General features: G+C 37.0%; 3 protein-coding genes and 1 long non-coding RNA gene across 4 annotated transcripts; 2 read left to right on the top strand and 2 right to left on the bottom strand.

The window, feature by feature from the left end:
* The first annotated feature begins 45 nt into the window (after nucleotides 1-45).
* LOC123877535 lies at nucleotides 46-1642 on the top strand. The gene is made up of 2 exons (XM_045924338.1): nucleotides 46-132; nucleotides 940-1642. Exons 1-2 carry the CDS (start codon nucleotides 88-90, stop codon nucleotides 1525-1527), a joined length of 633 nt encoding a protein of 210 aa, XP_045780294.1. The 5' UTR covers nucleotides 46-87; the 3' UTR covers nucleotides 1528-1642.
* Nucleotides 1643-2370: 728 nt separating this feature from the next.
* Nucleotides 2371-3857, bottom strand: LOC123877536. Its single transcript, XM_045924339.1, has 3 exons — nucleotides 3274-3857; nucleotides 3056-3202; nucleotides 2371-2618 (listed from the first exon to the last, which is right to left on the bottom strand). Exons 1-3 carry the CDS (start codon nucleotides 3752-3754, stop codon nucleotides 2437-2439), a joined length of 810 nt encoding a protein of 269 aa, XP_045780295.1. The 5' UTR covers nucleotides 3755-3857; the 3' UTR covers nucleotides 2371-2436.
* A 4087-nt stretch (nucleotides 3858-7944) lies between these two features.
* On the top strand, nucleotides 7945-10795 carry LOC123877698 (golgin subfamily A member 7). The gene is made up of 3 exons (XM_045924544.1): nucleotides 7945-8300; nucleotides 8728-8880; nucleotides 9465-10795. The coding sequence occupies exons 1-3, from the start codon at nucleotides 8148-8150 to the stop codon at nucleotides 9645-9647; spliced, it is 489 nt and encodes a 162-aa protein (XP_045780500.1). The 5' UTR covers nucleotides 7945-8147; the 3' UTR covers nucleotides 9648-10795.
* A 364-nt stretch (nucleotides 10796-11159) lies between these two features.
* On the bottom strand, nucleotides 11160-13295 carry LOC123877699. Its single transcript, XR_006798654.1, has 2 exons — nucleotides 12502-13295; nucleotides 11160-12054 (listed from the first exon to the last, which is right to left on the bottom strand). It is a non-coding gene; the product is annotated as an uncharacterized LOC123877699 (long non-coding RNA).
* Between the last annotated feature and the right edge of the window lie 2343 nt (nucleotides 13296-15638).

The following is a 15638-nucleotide window of genomic DNA, read 5'->3' as shown; positions in this document are numbered from 1 at the left end:
TTTCAGTAACAAAGCTATCGCTCACTGAACCTACATACCTACGAGTACGTGATTCTAAACACGCAATAGTGATTCCCTTGCGATAGGATGAAAAGCGATCCATTAATCGTTGCAATAATTTCACTAATATTGGTAAGAAAAGAACAACTAGAAGAAATACTAGATAAGTAGAAGAAATAGATTCCTTAGATTACAACATGGGGTTATTCAAGGGGCGGACCAGCAAATTCCTGAAAGGCCGGCAACGTATCGGCGGTTCCTCCAATGCTGTCATGGGCGGCGGAAATCACTTAACATCAGGTAGCCCATCTGCTCGTTTGCTCGCTATTTTTTATTTTAAAAAAAACCACTGTGACCTTTCACCTTAGCGACTCATTTTATAATAGTTGTAAGAATTATGTAAATACAATAAATAAATAAATGAATTTATATAGGTAACGACAGAATTCTTTATTTGAATATAAAACAAACGAATTCAGAATAGGTAGCAACCCTCCTCCCCTTGCTTCAGAGAGCATGAAGCCTATCCCGTGCCTGATATCTCTCCGGTCATGTCGAATTGCCATCGCCCCATCGGAAGGATTAGAGAGTGCACCTATGTTTATACACACTTTTTCACTATAGGTAAATATATTATGTAGATTGTTCTAACAAGTGTAAATTAAAAATTTATAACACCCCCGACAAGTGAAGGTTACAGTAACTAGAAAAGAGCTGATAACTTTCAAACGGCTGAACCGATTTTCTTGGAGCTAGATTTCTTAGATTTCTTCTAGCTAAGAACACTCTCGATCAAGCCACCTTTCAAACAAAAAAAACTCAATTAAAATGGGCTCATTAGTTTAGGAGCTACGATGCCACAGACAGGTACACAGATACACACGTCAAACTTATAACACACCTCTTTTTGGCTTTTAAAAATATATTATTTGTTTACAGATGTTAATACCGGAAACAGCTACAGCTGATCACAGATCAAAAAGAAGTAACGTAGAGAACTTCAACGTGTTGCTAAGTATTTACAAAATGAATCCTTTAAAGCATTCCAATGTATTCAAAACGTTCTCTAATCATATACTTTTACCGGGTCCGGATGAACGTCGCTCTGCCTTGAATTTCAATATAAATGAAAGTCATGAAAGTAGAGAGAAAAACAGTACGAATACCAAATCGAAAAACGAAGCACTCATCAATCATGCAACACACAAACCAAACGACCGCCCCTTATGTATAAAGGAAGGGACGCCGGAAAAGTTCGAGCCGGGACACTTTCTCAGCAAATTAGTTTCTATCAATGAAATCGATTTAGATTTGAAAGAAAATGATGATAGTGATATTTTTAATGATGGTTTGGTACAAAGTAACATTACACAGTCCAAGCAATTCAGTAATGACGTAAACAAATTAGAAAATAATCCTAACAGAAAGGATGTAGAGAAAATTGCTGAAATAAATGAGAGTTCAAAAGTTTTGAGCAATGTAACTGATAATGTGGCTTACGTTGATGAAACTATAGTATTAAAATAAAGTTATAATGTTTGCTGGTTTATTTAGGTCTATTTGGAGGTCATACCAATTAAAATTAGTCAATTCAAGATTTATCTTTCTCCCCTAGACTTTATTAAATTGTTTCGTAATAGATAAAATTCTTATAATTTTTCACTTACCTATACGATTTAACCGAATCAACGAGTAGAAAAAACGTCAGCTTGGCATGTACCTAAGTTTTTTGCTGATAAAAATATATAGATTTGAGGCAAGTTAGTTGAATTTCGTTCCTTAAAGTGGTAATAGTAAAATTTATCTGTACTTCTTGCTTATGAAGTAATAAGTATGCAATGTAGCTGAACAACATGGTATAAATTCTTTAAGTATCTCGTAAAACCGTATAACGTGTCGTTGAATTGTTAAGTGTCCATTTAAAAAATCTGGTCACACGTCTTGAAAGCTCTGTCTTATCAATAATTTATACAAGTCTCTATCTGTGTGGTTTCACTTTCCAGCAAAACCTTTTCCAAAAATTTTGTGATCACGGAAGCTGGAAATAGGGTTTTTATATGAATAAGCAAAAGATTCGCTGATATTAGATAATTATTAGGTAATTTTATCGTGGCTCTTGAAAATTCCCGGACAAACACAGTTGCCGAATTTAAAGGATACCTACCCATTTAGCCTATGAATAAACTCACATTTTCAAAACTGTCTCCACAACTTGCATTTTCGTAGAAGGAATGAACTGGTTTAAAGGTTCGTAGAAATACCCCTCGCGCTTAGTTGGCAAGGATAACTTTTGTTACTGTGGCGTTTAGGTTTGGTAATAAAACACTCCTCTGTTTAAATTGACTCTTAAATAATAAAGGTTTATTTACATTAGCAATAAATAATTTAAATAAATAAATTAATCAATGGTCCGTCCTATTAAATAAATTGATCAAGCTAGATTTGTCCAGAGTAGGCGATTTCGTGTGCATCTTCGTAGGACCTCGCCTGGTACGGTCCGTGGGCGTCCCAGGCTGGAGCGTGGTGGTCTACATGGTGCTCTACGTGGTGCTGTGGGTAGTGGATGACTTCATAGTTTACTACTTTGGGTTTCGTGAACTTGAAGATCACCATGGCACCTGCAAATTGAGAACATATTATAACTGTGCAGTTCGAGGCAGTTTTGGCAAGTAGTAAGTATTTGAGAGTGATAGAGTTTTGAAGCTTGTAAACAGAGTCAATGTGGTAGCAAGGTCAAACGTTGCCGTATTATTTGAGATCTTCATTCGTGTTTTACCAATTATTTTGGCGTTTTTTTTAAAATAAAGAATATTAGCCATGCTAATCATGACTAATACTCCCCTTTCCCCTCCAATCAAGCGTAAAGCTTGTGCCAGGAGTGGGTATGACAATAATGCAACGGGTTGGGTTTGAACCGCCGACCTCTCGGGATTCAGTCCGCTCCTCAACCATTCAGCTATCGAGGCTTAGATTCTTCTTCTAAAGACTTATTTATTAGGTTCCAAGATAATATTTTGTTCAAAAATTGCTAGTTAATTTGATGATAATAATTTACCAGATAGAACAAGAGAGATGAGGCCAAGTGTCAAAGCTTTCCATGTCTTCATTGCAATGAGGGCTAGCGCAAGAGGCACCAATACGGAAGCCTTGAACTTCAAACCGAGAAGGAATGGAAGCAGCACCTTCTTGATGAATCCGTGTTCTGGAAAAATTAAGATTATTAGAAACGCATCCAAAGTTAGAGCACAAATTCTTGACAGTTAAAAAACGCACTGCTCTTAATTCTCAAAGGCTTGGGGAGCTTAATCTTCTTCTTCCTTCCCTCGAAAGTCTGTACTTCTTCTTCGCCATCCAAAGGCATATCCAATTCAGACGGGAGGTCGGTAAGGAGCGACCTCGGCACATACTCCGAAGCAGCACTGCTGGCAATTTCTTCAGGTACTTTCACTCGCACTGAATGAGTCTGGAGGAATCTATCCACAGAGTCGATGATCGCGTAAGCAGGGTCCTTCGCCATCCTGGGGTCAACAGCTTCATCCTCAATCGTCGCTTGCCTGACGATCGACAGATCATCCGTGATCTTGATCTCTTCATCGTTCGCCACACGAGAAATCCATTCGAGCGTTCTGGGTTTCACACACTCCACGGAATATTGACTCAAACATTCATTGTAAATGTTCCTCACTAGTCTGGATGCCGAGTATTGGCCACTGGCGTAAGCCGTCACCGACAATATCACTACTAATTTAAACATATTGCACTTTTTGTCTGTCACTGTCCGACGGCAGGGTCGTCCGACTGCCGTCCGTTATGCGGTCACAATGTATGTTAGGGAAGTCCAGGACTGAGTTTATATACGAGCATTAATACGTGACGTGGTGTCTCAATGTGCAGTGGTGCTAACATTGGCGATACATGTGCGATACGCTGGTACATTCTAATTGGGAAGCAACACTGTATTGGAAATCTATCACTCTGTTTTAGCGCCTTCTAATTAAATAAGGGAGTGACAAATTATGCGTAGTTATCACTTTATTAAACTTTAATTCGTTTTTAGGGTTCCATACCTCACAAGGAAAAACGGAACTCTCATAGGATCACTTTGTTGTCTGTCTTTCTGTCTGTCCGTCCATCCGTCCGTCCGTTGTGTCTGTCAAGAAAATCTATAGGGTACTTCCCGTTGACCTAGAATTATGAAAGGCAGGTAGTTCGATTTTATAAACAAATAAAGGAGTACGGAACCCTCAGTGCGCGAGTCTGACTCACACTTGACCTGAATGAAAGTCGTGCGGGAAATTTCTTCCCCCTTCTTAAGACCGATTCAATGAAGTTCCAGGTCTATTATAGCTTTGAAGTAAAGGTTAGCATTATGACAATAGGTGTGGGCTTATAAGCTCATTACATCTAAGTAATTTATAGGATTAACCATCCTCGTGATTGTGAGGTTACTTCTTCAGAAACCATTGGACGGTTGGTGCGTGGCCACCACAAGCAAACATCGTGAGGTAAGCCTGTATGTCTGAGAGTTCTCCATAATCTTCTCAAAGATGTTTGAAGTCTACCAAATCGCACTTGGCCAGCGTGTAAACTATGTAATAGATTCAGTGGTGTGCAGGTCATAGAGGCATGAAAGCACTGCTTACTTTAGGAGAACTAGCTCAACGTTCATTCTTCATTAATCCGCCAGTAAATAGGTACCTACCTAAATAATGCTTACCCTGGCTTCAAACCTTGTAAACGCCATTGAATAGATTATGACCAATCCCTTCTCATTCTGAGAGAAGACCCCCTGCCTGCGATAGGGTGATGGTCACAAGAATGTATATCTGGTCCACCCTCTTGTATGGTTGTGAAACTTGGGTTCTCAAAAAGGCAGCAACCATCTGCAAGCTTTAGAAATGTGGATTTACAGGAAAATGCTCAAGATAACCTGGAACAGCTTTACATCGAACACCAAGGTACTGGAATCGGTCCAGAAAGAGAGAGATCTCATGTCCACCATCATTTGAAGCAAGCTCGCTTTCTTTGGATATTTACATTTGGACAATTCTCATCCCCAAGATTAGTGTTGGATGGGAGAATCGCAGGCAAAAGAGCTCAAGGTCGCCTAGACGCAAATGGTTGGACGATATTAGGGGTGGAGAGGGCTTAGTTACCCGAAGTTGAAAGAGGCGGCTTTAAATAGAGAAGCTTTTCGGATGATGATCGCCAAACTTCGTTTCGAAGAAGGCAGGCGATGATGATGATGATCTAGGCCATAGCTACCAATTAATAGCCCAATCAGCTGTTGGTCTAAATCATTTCTATACCATAAGCCCGTTGTTTATAAATCAAATCACGGAGTCTGGCATCCGTCTTGCGTGGACATCTTTCACTTGGGCGTATGATCTGAATGATTAATTTTTAAGAAATGTGCCCTGTATTACGTAAGGAATGCGAACGCAACGCCTCAGCTGGATATCACTTTCTTTTATAATGCTGTAGATACGGGAGCCGTGTGTTTGTAGGCTCGACCGTAACAATTACCGGGCGGGTCCTTCGAGAGGTTGTCATATTCGGGGCCCAGCCGACTTCATCCGCGTGGATTCATGTTTTAAAAAATCCCGTGGGACTCTGCTTTCCGGGATAAAAAGTTGCCTATGTCAATTTCCGGGACGCATGTCACCTCTGCCAAAATTCATATACATCGGTTAAACGGATGGGTCATTGAGAATCCCGTGGGAACTCTTCGATTTTCCGGGATAAAAGAGCCTATCTCCATCCCCGGGATGTAAGCTAACTCTATACTCATCAAAATTGGTTAAACTGTTGGGCTGTGAATGTTAGCAGATAGACAGACAGCCCGACAGACAGATAGACAGACACTTTCGCATTTATAATATTAGTATGGAGTATGGATAGTCTTCTGGAATTAAAACTTTGTCAACATGATTCAAGCTTTATAGTGAGTGATTGAAGATGCCTATGGGTCTATTAGGTAGTAAGATCATTCTGAGTTGCTTTCCAACTTAGGTATTGGTTTTAATTTTTGAATTTGGAAATTAACGCCAAGCGGGTAAGTTCTTATTCAAGACCCTACCTTTAACTATTTCGCAATAACTACGTCATTTCACTCCAAAATTTTGGTCATTCTGCACATGAGAGTTTCCGTGCTTACTACGAATAAGCAATCGGTCTAGGCAAGGTTACTTAGTATGCTGTGGACTCTCTATTTATGTTATACAAATAGCTTTTTAACTGACAATGTTTTTTTTGTCTCTAATTTAGTTAGCCCTTGACTAAGATCTCATTCGCCTTCCTATTTAAAAAAAAACGGTCAAGTGCGAGTCGGACTCGCATACAAAGGGTTCCGTACTTGCGCACAAGATATTTTAATATTTTTATGTGCAACACTGCAAGTTAATGACGACAGCGCCCATCTACATGTGATTTAGAAAATCCATTTTTTTCGTCTTTATTCCCTTAGTCTTGCTATAAGACCTACCTAAGGAACGGGAAGTACCTACCTTAGGTTTTCTTGACAGACACGACAGACGGACAGACAGACAGACAACAAGTGATCCTATACTGGTTCCTTTCAAGGTACTTCCGTACCCTAAAAAACCGGTCAAATGCGAGCCGGGCCTCGCACTTTTATGGTTCCGTACATAATTATGAACATCATATCTTGGGTGTACCTATATGAAAATAATAATATAAGAAATATTTCCGTGCTTCATCGCTATATAAACCGTGAAAATATGTAATAACTAGCCACAGCCGAAGCCGCCCACCAAACAAGACAAGTCTATTCTGTATGTCGGTGGATAAACATGATTAGAAATTATAGGGATAGGTAAGTTATTGGACTATTAGCTATTGGAGCATACTACACTGTGATTAGAACTATGGTTAGGGTCTAGGAGTTCGTAGACAGCAAGCTATTTAGGCCGATTTCGCTTCAATCGTTAGTTGAATATTAAATTGTTGGATACGGATATACATTACGTACCTACATCAATTAAGCTGGCAATTTTAGGTGTAAATAATTATTACATTATGGCTTTCCATTCTATGACGTTTTCCAACCACTTAACTATTGTAATACATATTATGCGATTTGTAAAGTAGCTGAAGAAAGGCAAATAATGCAGAGGGGTGGACATAATAGTGGCTCAGCGTTTATGGTATTTACTCTCATCTCAACGGGCGATGGAGAGATCTATACTTGTAGTTTCTCTACATTATCAATATAACTACCACATATTTTACGCAAAACTTTTAGTGACATCCTAAAAACTGCCGCTTCTATATCAATGTTACCCGGTCTACTATAGTTTTTATCATTTTTAATTATTCAAACATTACAGGTTTCCGAACGGTATGCACTCATAGACAATTTGAAATTTAATGTTACCACTTTTAGACATTTTGCCTTATTTAAGGGAGAAACAACTATTATTAAATATGACTTAAGACTATTTTTATGTAGGAATTTAGGGTAATTTGGGGTAAATCAGGTAGTAATTCTATAATACTTAATAATAATAATACCTTCCCAATGAAAACTGAAAATTTGTTATTTTCAGTTAGTTAGTTTAGAGTATTGATTTTACTATAATAATAAATTTGAAAGAGACTATGAGAATAAATTTGACATAATAAATTTGAAAATGGAATAAACTGATAAGTAACCAATTAAGTACCTACTAAACACGTTCTTCATCACAACATTTAAGATTAAGGATAGTGCAACAATATCAAAGGTATGAAATGATTATGTTAAATAATTTGTTTAAATAATAATTATGAGTGAGAATGGAAATTTATCTACATCCTATAACAGGTTATTTCAAAAAATAAGGGCTTATCCTTCAGAAACTAGGGCAAAACCAAAATCGTAGGTGGAAACACTGTAAATAATATTATCTGTCACTGTCATCACAGATGACTGTCATTTCACTATACGTCACAAGGGCAATTTGTATAGAGAGAAATTACGAGAAACTGCACGGAAATTGCACTGTTTCTTGTACAATTTTCATCATTTTGCACGCGATTCCCTTATAAATATATGATTATGTGCCCCTAAAGTGTATCACAGACTTCGGGAGTGACAAATTGATGTTTGTTAGTGTTTTTGTGAGTGTGAAAGTGTAGAGTTGACAATGGCCAATAATCGTATCCCGTCGGGGCCCAACACTCCAGGAAGCCAGCAAACCCCTACACAACAGGGTATAAAGATATTCATACAGCGGGATTACTCCGAAGGAACTGCTGTCAAGTTTCAAACAAGATTTCCTCCTGAGCTGGAAGATAGGGTTGGTGAAAGTTTCCTTTTGTTTATCAACACGCCCTGTGATCTTCGTACTATCTATATTACCTACGTACTTAAGTATATATAGCGGGAGAAACTGACTGACTGACATGTCAATTATACAGCTCACACCGCTGTGTCTAGAAACTTGAGTGAAACTTTTTAGAGAGATAGTAGATATTTTTGAGTATTCTATGTGCACAAAATATTGCATAGGTTCAAAATGTTGAATTCTCATAATATTGAATTTGCAAAATGTTGCAATGTTGTTGTGTGTGTGAAAGGTGGCTTGATCAAAAGCTGTTTGTTGTGTTTGAAAGTTATCAGCTCTTTTCTAGTTACTGTAACCTTCACTTGTCTTATTGAATTCAATATTTTGAACCTGAAGGATTTCTTCAGGTAAGTAAGAGATGTACAATTTCTACTTACAGATAGACAGACAAACATTTGAGTTCACAATGGAGAGGTTGAACGAGCACTTTGAGATGGCGGAGACAGCAGACTGCAGCACATACTGTGAGGGGTGCCTGGCTTGCCTCACTGCTTACTTTATTTACATTTGCACCGAGACACACTATGAGAAGGTATGATATTTTGACTCATTATTATAGCTTTAGCTTTCAAAGTTAAATTATACATACTGCCTTGTATGTCTTGGCTTGTGGAAATAGGCCTTTTAGAGCCCACTACAGTTTAAAAAGGTTTAAGAATTTTATTAATTAATTATTACACTACTAAGGGCTGATTTGATTTGATGATTTTCAATCATTAAATAACTTTTATCTAAGGAATAAATTTGACAGATTTCCTTTAGAAAAAATGTCAAGTCTCAAATTTATTCCTCAATCCCTATCGTCCCTAAATATATTTTAAAACGTAAAACACCATTATAGAATACTATTGACTTCATTCAAATCAAATTCAAATAAAGTATTATTGTTAGGTGTTTGTAGAGTATCAAGTAATCCTAATAGTTGACGTCATATTGGACAGCTTAACTAAACCAATAAATTAGTATAATATACTAATTTACATGCTATCCTACCACTATTTAAGTACTTTGTAAATGTTTACAATAAGTAATCAAATAAAAAATATATTAAATGTCCAATCTTCTTGAAACATATAGAATGAGAAAAATGTAATGGTTTTGTTTTCCATTTTTCAGCACCTCCGGAAGATATCAAAATTCATAGCAACACAGAACGAAAGGGTGTACAACCCTCGAGGCATCCACATAACGGATCCCATACTACGCGGTCTACGAGTGATTGAGATAACGATAATAGATGTGCCCAACTGCCAGAGTCCGACGGGTAACTCCACAAATTCCCAGTTAAGGCACACTTGACCACCACACGAAAACAGGGAGTTCTTCATGTAACAATTAAGATATTGGTTTTAATATATTCGGTGCTTCATTACTTCACAATAAGGACATATAGAAATAACTTATTATCTGCCACCAATCAGGAAAGTTAACTGATTGGTGGAGAATGGGAGGATTGATCAGGTTTGATGCAAAAAAAAGTAAAAATAGTTTCAAATCGATCGGACCATAGTGTTAACTTTTTGTAAGATGTAGTAACTTTTTTAAGGTTTCTGTATCTCCAGGGAAACCCTTAAATTGACACCTTATGAGACTGTTTCATTGTCTGAAACCTCTGTCTGTCTGTCTGTCTGTCATGTCTGAGAGGACCCATCATGGGAATGACAACCTATAGGGTACTTCTGGCAGGTAGCAATGTCTTGTAGCACAAGTAAAGGCGAAAATCTGAAAACTGTGAATTCGTGGTTACATCACAAAAGAAACCGGTAAAGTGTGAGGTGAACTCACACATGAATGGTTCCGTATAAGATACACTGGAAGTTAAAGAAGGACTGCGCCATTTGTATGTTACTTTATAAGTTAATTTTTTTTTGTGATGTAACCACAAATTCACGATTTTCGAATTTTTTCCTTTACTTGAGTTACAAGACCTAACTACTTGCCTTTCATGATTCTAGGTCAATGGAAGTACCCTATAGGTTTTCTTGACAGACACGATGGATAGACAGACATAGACAAACAGACAACAAAATGATCCTATAAGGGTTTGTGTTTTTCCTTTGAGATATGGAATTCTAAAAAATAAGGTTTCTTGAAAGATAGTATGGAATACTTCATGTGTGAGTCTGACTCGAATTTAATCAGTTTTTTTAATCTTTTGGTACATTGTGAACATGTAGGAAAAGGTTACGACACGCAAACTATGGCATCTTTTCATGATAACAATTTTCAACAATCAATGATAAAAATATTTTATCAGAGTGAATTTTTGAGTGTTGATTGTTGATATAAACTTGAAATGTATCTATTGAAAATTCTTTATACTGTCTATTATGTTCAATGTCTCCAATTGGGAACATTATTCATAGAGTGAAGTAACCACAATATAATTTGTAAGGATGCTCGCGCACTGTATCCAATCTGTATCAGAGCAGTCATAGAGGTAAGCATCATCTTTTTTTTTTGTTTTTTTTTTTTTTTTTTAATTATATAGACTAGCGCTTGGCTGCAATCAGACCTGCTAGTAAGTGATGATGCAGCCTAAGATGGAGCGCGCTTGCCTAGAAGTTGCCTATTCACTCTTGACTTGAAGGTACCCATATTATAGGTGGAAGGGAAAACTGATGCCGGAAGGGTGTTCCATATCCTAGCGGTATATTAGGAAAGAGGAAGCAAATCGTTTCGTACGTGTTCGAGGAATTTCGACTACGTACGGATGCAGACCTTGACGATGCCTGGCAGTACGATGGTAGAAAGGTGAAGGAGAAACCAGGTCAAAGAGTTCATCTGTCGAAACGGATGAGTTTTTTAGATATGAATTATTGGAATCGGTCTCAAATGCAGTGCGTAAAGAGCCCAATCGCTTTAGAATATCAAGCAAACCCTGGTCAAGAAGTATAGTATTGAATCGTTAATAAAGTTATTTCTGTATGTTAGTTCATCTGTAAAATGATCATTCCGAAAGTTTGTGAATGTATGCTTCTATGTTGGTGTTATTGTGTATGTATGATTGTTGGGATTAGGTATAAATTGTATATAGCATTATTAAGGATGATTTATACTAGACTGCGGGACTCAAGCCCGGTCTAGCATAAATCATCCTTTATTCATATGGTTTTGAGTACTAACCAGTTATTCACATTATAGTACACAACTTACTAAACAAAAATATTTATAGACATAAAGGCAATGCCTACTCTCTGGAAATTAAATGATTAAGTAAATAATTGGATTTATTAAATAGTGTTCTGTTTAATAAATTGAACTCTAAAATTTCATTTTATTTTTAGATGGCCGATTTTTCAAAAAAAAAAACTAAAAGCTTGTACTTGAAGTAGTTTCAACTAGACGGTAGAGTTTGAAAATAGTACTATCTATCAGATTTCAGGATACCATTGGTTCTGTTGACCAAATACCGAAAAGCATGTCAAATACATGATTTTTGAAGTTTACTCTATGAAAAAAATTACTTAATATAAAACGAGGGATTCTCTTTAAGATACTTTTCTGTATTTTTGTTATATGGTCAAAAAATGTGTTAAATGTAAAATACCTGGTTAACACTCATTGCACTATTAAAATGTATGTGAACGCATAACCTACACTTCTTGTGACATAAGCACCTGATAATATTTATTAAAACCAATTATTGCGTATTTTTAAGTAATTTATATAATATTATATTATTAATTAATTATATTATTATAAACTAGTAACCCGCCCCGACTTCACACGGGTGCAATATAAATTATCGCAAATTAACACAAAATAATATTAAACTAAACATGTAAATCATCCTCTTGAATGACTTAATCTATTGGTGAAAACCGCATTAAAATATGTTGCGTAGTTCAAAAGTTCTAAGCGTATATACAGAGAGCGGGAAGCAAGTTTATTTTTAACCCCCGACCCAAAAAGAGGGGTGCTGTAAGTTTGACGTGTGTATCTGTGTATCTGTCTGTGGCATCGTAGCTATCGTAAACTAATGAACTGATTTTAATTTAGTTTTTTTTTGTTTGAAAGGTGGCTTGATCGAGAGTGTTCTTAGCTATAATCTAATAAAATCGGTTGAGCCGTTTGAAAGTTATCAGCTCTTTTCTAGTTACTGTAACCTGCACTTGTCGGGGGTGTTATTTTTTAATTTACACTTGTATACTATGTAGAGCTCGAGACACATTACTGGGATAGACATAGGAGACGGAAATGTCCCATGTGTAGTTCTAGATATCCCATATAAGTTCATTGCACATTCGTTCGCGCCGTACGCAACGAATAACCGCAACGTATGACGGTGCGGATAACTTAGAACGACTGAACAGGCAACGCATGGTGAAAAACATATTCATCGTTATCGTAATTGACAGCAAATTCTGCCATTTGATTGGTTGGATGGTTCATGATCGAACTAATATTATAATTATTATTAAGTTAGTTAATTTTAGAATTAACTTATATTTTAATAAAATATCTAGATAGATTTTATATATTACGCGAGTATAACATTCGTGTATCATTTATAATGAAAAATGAGGTTCAAAAGTTCAAAAAAAAATTTACTGTTTGAGTAAGTACCACGTACATAACACAAAGAGATAATTTTAACAAAACTAATTTGACGTTTACTTTATGCAATATACTAATTTACGTCCCCTCACGAGGAATCTGTAAAAACTAATGGCCTCGATTAAAATATGTATATTTAATTGCACTTCCAGAAATTGTTACTTAGGTATGTAATATAAAATTTGTTGTAAAAAAACTATAATTTACTTTAAGTAATTTAGTTGTAATTTAGTTCGTAAGTTTTGTCTAATTTAACTAAATTAAAGAAAATCTATTATTTTATGACCGCTTTGGTTCGCATTTATATAATAATTATACGATAATTATGTACATTTATATATTTATGCTTCTGTTTGTATAAATAGATTATTGAATAATATTTTCCGAATTAAATATTGATTTGAATATTAAATATTTGGTTTTATTTTTACCATATTATCATGTAGGTAGGTATAATATATTTTTATATTAAATATATAGTTTAGTATGAACTAGACGATGCCCGCGACTTCGTCCGCGTGTATTTAGGTTTTCCCGTGGAAACTGTTTAATTTTCCGGGATAAAAAGTTGCCTATGTCAATTACAGGGACGCAACCTCGCTACCCATACAAATTGGCTAAGCGGATGGGTCTTTATTAATCCCGTGGAAACTCTTTGATTTTCCGGAATAAAAAGAAGCCTGTATCCGTCCCCGGGATATGAGCTAACTCTGTACCAAACATCACACAGACAGACACACTTTCGCATTTACATAGTTTGGATTAAAATATATCACGAATCATTTGCCCAAAAACGATAGTAGAGCTTTTGATGAAAAGCAGATTAGGGATTATTGTCAGCGGAAGACAGAAGTTCCTTTTTTTTAACCGACTTCAAAAATAAATAATAAATAAATTTATTTATTGACTTCAAAAAAGGAGGTTTTCAATTCGTCGGAATCTTTTTTTTTTAATATTTTTATATACCTACGTTATGCGTTGCAGTTCCCAGTGAACCATTTTTGACCTCCGCGGTCAATAGTCTCTCGTTTGCGAAGCCCGTTTTTTTTCTATTCAGATACAAGGTAGCCCTTGACTGCAATCTCACCTGATAGTAAGTGATGATGCAATCTAAGATGTTAGCGAGCTAACCTGGACGAGGTATGTTAGTTTTCATTAGACACATACCCCTTTGTTTTCTACACGGCATCGTACTGCAACGCTAAATCGCTTGGCGGCACAGCTTTGCCGGTAGGGTGGTAACTAACAACGGCCGAAGCCACCCACCAAACTAGACCAGAAATTTAGAAATTATATACAGTAGACCCCCGGTAATCCGGCACCCCCTGTAATCCGACATGTATATTATTGAATTTACTGACATACATGGTGAAGTATGATTTGTACTTCAGAGTATGTATAACATATAGAATCTTATCATTGGATCTGTAATTTGTCGGATCACAAGGTACTCTTTTGTAAAAAATTCCGGACTATAGGGGGCTTAAGCAGTACTCTATAATCCGACAAATTCGATAATTCGACAATGTCCGATTACCGGGGGTCCACTGTAATTCCAAATCCATGCCGGGAATTAAAAAAAAAGTGAACTCGCGACTTCCCACTAATAAGACCACTACGCCAGGGACCCCGTTGTAAACAAACCGGCCGTCTGCGCTAACCCTAAAGCTACAATTTCATAGGTTTAGATTACCGTTATTATAATAATTTTGATATAGGTCTGACATAAACCTATCTCCCAAACAACAGTAGGTAGGTAGGTATCAGTTGGCTCGTATTTGAAATTTGATCCCGCGTAATTCCTGGAGGGTAGTCGTAAACAGCACTTTACGGCGTCTAATTACAGCGTTATTACTTTGACGTAGGCGGCAAGGGCTGCTTTTGTACGCGGGAGTAGTACAAGGCAAGAAAGAAAGAATGAAAGTGATTCAGGTACCTATAGTTCGTGACAGGTCGACGTGGCAATCGAGGTGGAAGGCACACACCCGTACGATTCCCGTGCTAACCCAGTACGGTATAGGGCGGGCTGTGCGGGGCACTCCCCTGCCTCATACCTCTATTGCCATGTCAACGTGTCGTGAACTACAGATAGGCGTTTATCTTTAAGGTAGGTATGAAAGGTTTCTGAACAGGACTTATAATATTACTTTGATGAAGGCTGCAAGCGCAAGGGCCTGCTATTGTACTCGGTAATGCTACAAGGCAAGAAAAAAAGAATGAAAATGATGAAGTTTACCTACGGTAGAGCGCGTTTGCATAGAAGATGCCTATTCATTTATACCTTAAAGATATTAAATTAGGATAAAGTGACAGAAAACATGGAAGCCGGGAGGGCATTCAACAACTTAGTGGTTCGTATCAGAAACGTTGAGTAAAAGCTACACGCTTTCGCTTATAACTTAACTCCGTGTCAAGTTATAATAAACCCTGTCGGTAACTAAGTTAAGTGCCATCATAATTAGACCCACCTCGCCTCATGCAACTGTCACGGAAACCGACAACGTATTGGAGGTCGAGTTAAACTGGTTAGTTAAAGTTAGGCAGTAAAGTAAGCAATACCTTTTAATAACAGGTTGTTGATTGATAAACGAATTGGCACTTGTAATATACTAGCCTCATCACCGGCCCACTACTGAGAACGAGTGTCCTCTTAGAGTGGGGTTTTCCAATTTGGCCAAGTGAGGATTGGATGCAAACTTCACTTTTTGAGAACGAACTCTCAGGTATGCC

The sequence above is a fragment of the Maniola jurtina genome, chromosome 24, assembly GCF_905333055.1.
Source record: "Maniola jurtina chromosome 24, ilManJurt1.1, whole genome shotgun sequence".
Lineage (NCBI taxonomy): Eukaryota > Metazoa > Arthropoda > Insecta > Lepidoptera > Nymphalidae > Maniola > Maniola jurtina.
The sequence above is the reverse complement of the archived record's forward strand: the minus strand, read 5'-3'. Positions and strand labels throughout refer to the sequence as shown.

What these genes read in the sequence shown, in the direction of transcription:
- LOC123877698 (XM_045924544.1), top strand. Translation starts at nt 8,148, where the DNA reads ATGGCCAATAATCGTATCCCGTCGGGGCCCAACACTCCAGGAAGCCAG. An exon ending in CTCCTGAGCTGGAAGATAGG is followed by an intron (nt 8,301 to 8,727) that starts GTTGGTGAAAGT and finishes TTCTACTTACAG; the next exon opens with ATAGACAGACAAACATTTGA. An exon ending in CCGAGACACACTATGAGAAG is followed by an intron (nt 8,881 to 9,464) that starts GTATGATATTTT and finishes TCCATTTTTCAG; the next exon opens with CACCTCCGGAAGATATCAAA.
- LOC123877536 (XM_045924339.1), bottom strand. Translation starts at nt 3,754, where the DNA reads ATGTTTAAATTAGTAGTGATATTGTCGGTGACGGCTTACGCCAGTGGC. An exon ending in GCCTTTGAGAATTAAGAGCA is followed by an intron (nt 3,203 to 3,273) that starts GTGCGTTTTTTA and finishes TAATTTTTCCAG; the next exon opens with AACACGGATTCATCAAGAAG. An exon ending in CATCTCTCTTGTTCTATCTG is followed by an intron (nt 2,619 to 3,055) that starts GTAAATTATTAT and finishes CTCAATTTGCAG; the next exon opens with GTGCCATGGTGATCTTCAAG.
- LOC123877535 (XM_045924338.1), top strand. Translation starts at nt 88, where the DNA reads ATGAAAAGCGATCCATTAATCGTTGCAATAATTTCACTAATATTG. An exon ending in CAATAATTTCACTAATATTG is followed by an intron (nt 133 to 939) that starts GTAAGAAAAGAA and finishes ATTTGTTTACAG; the next exon opens with ATGTTAATACCGGAAACAGC.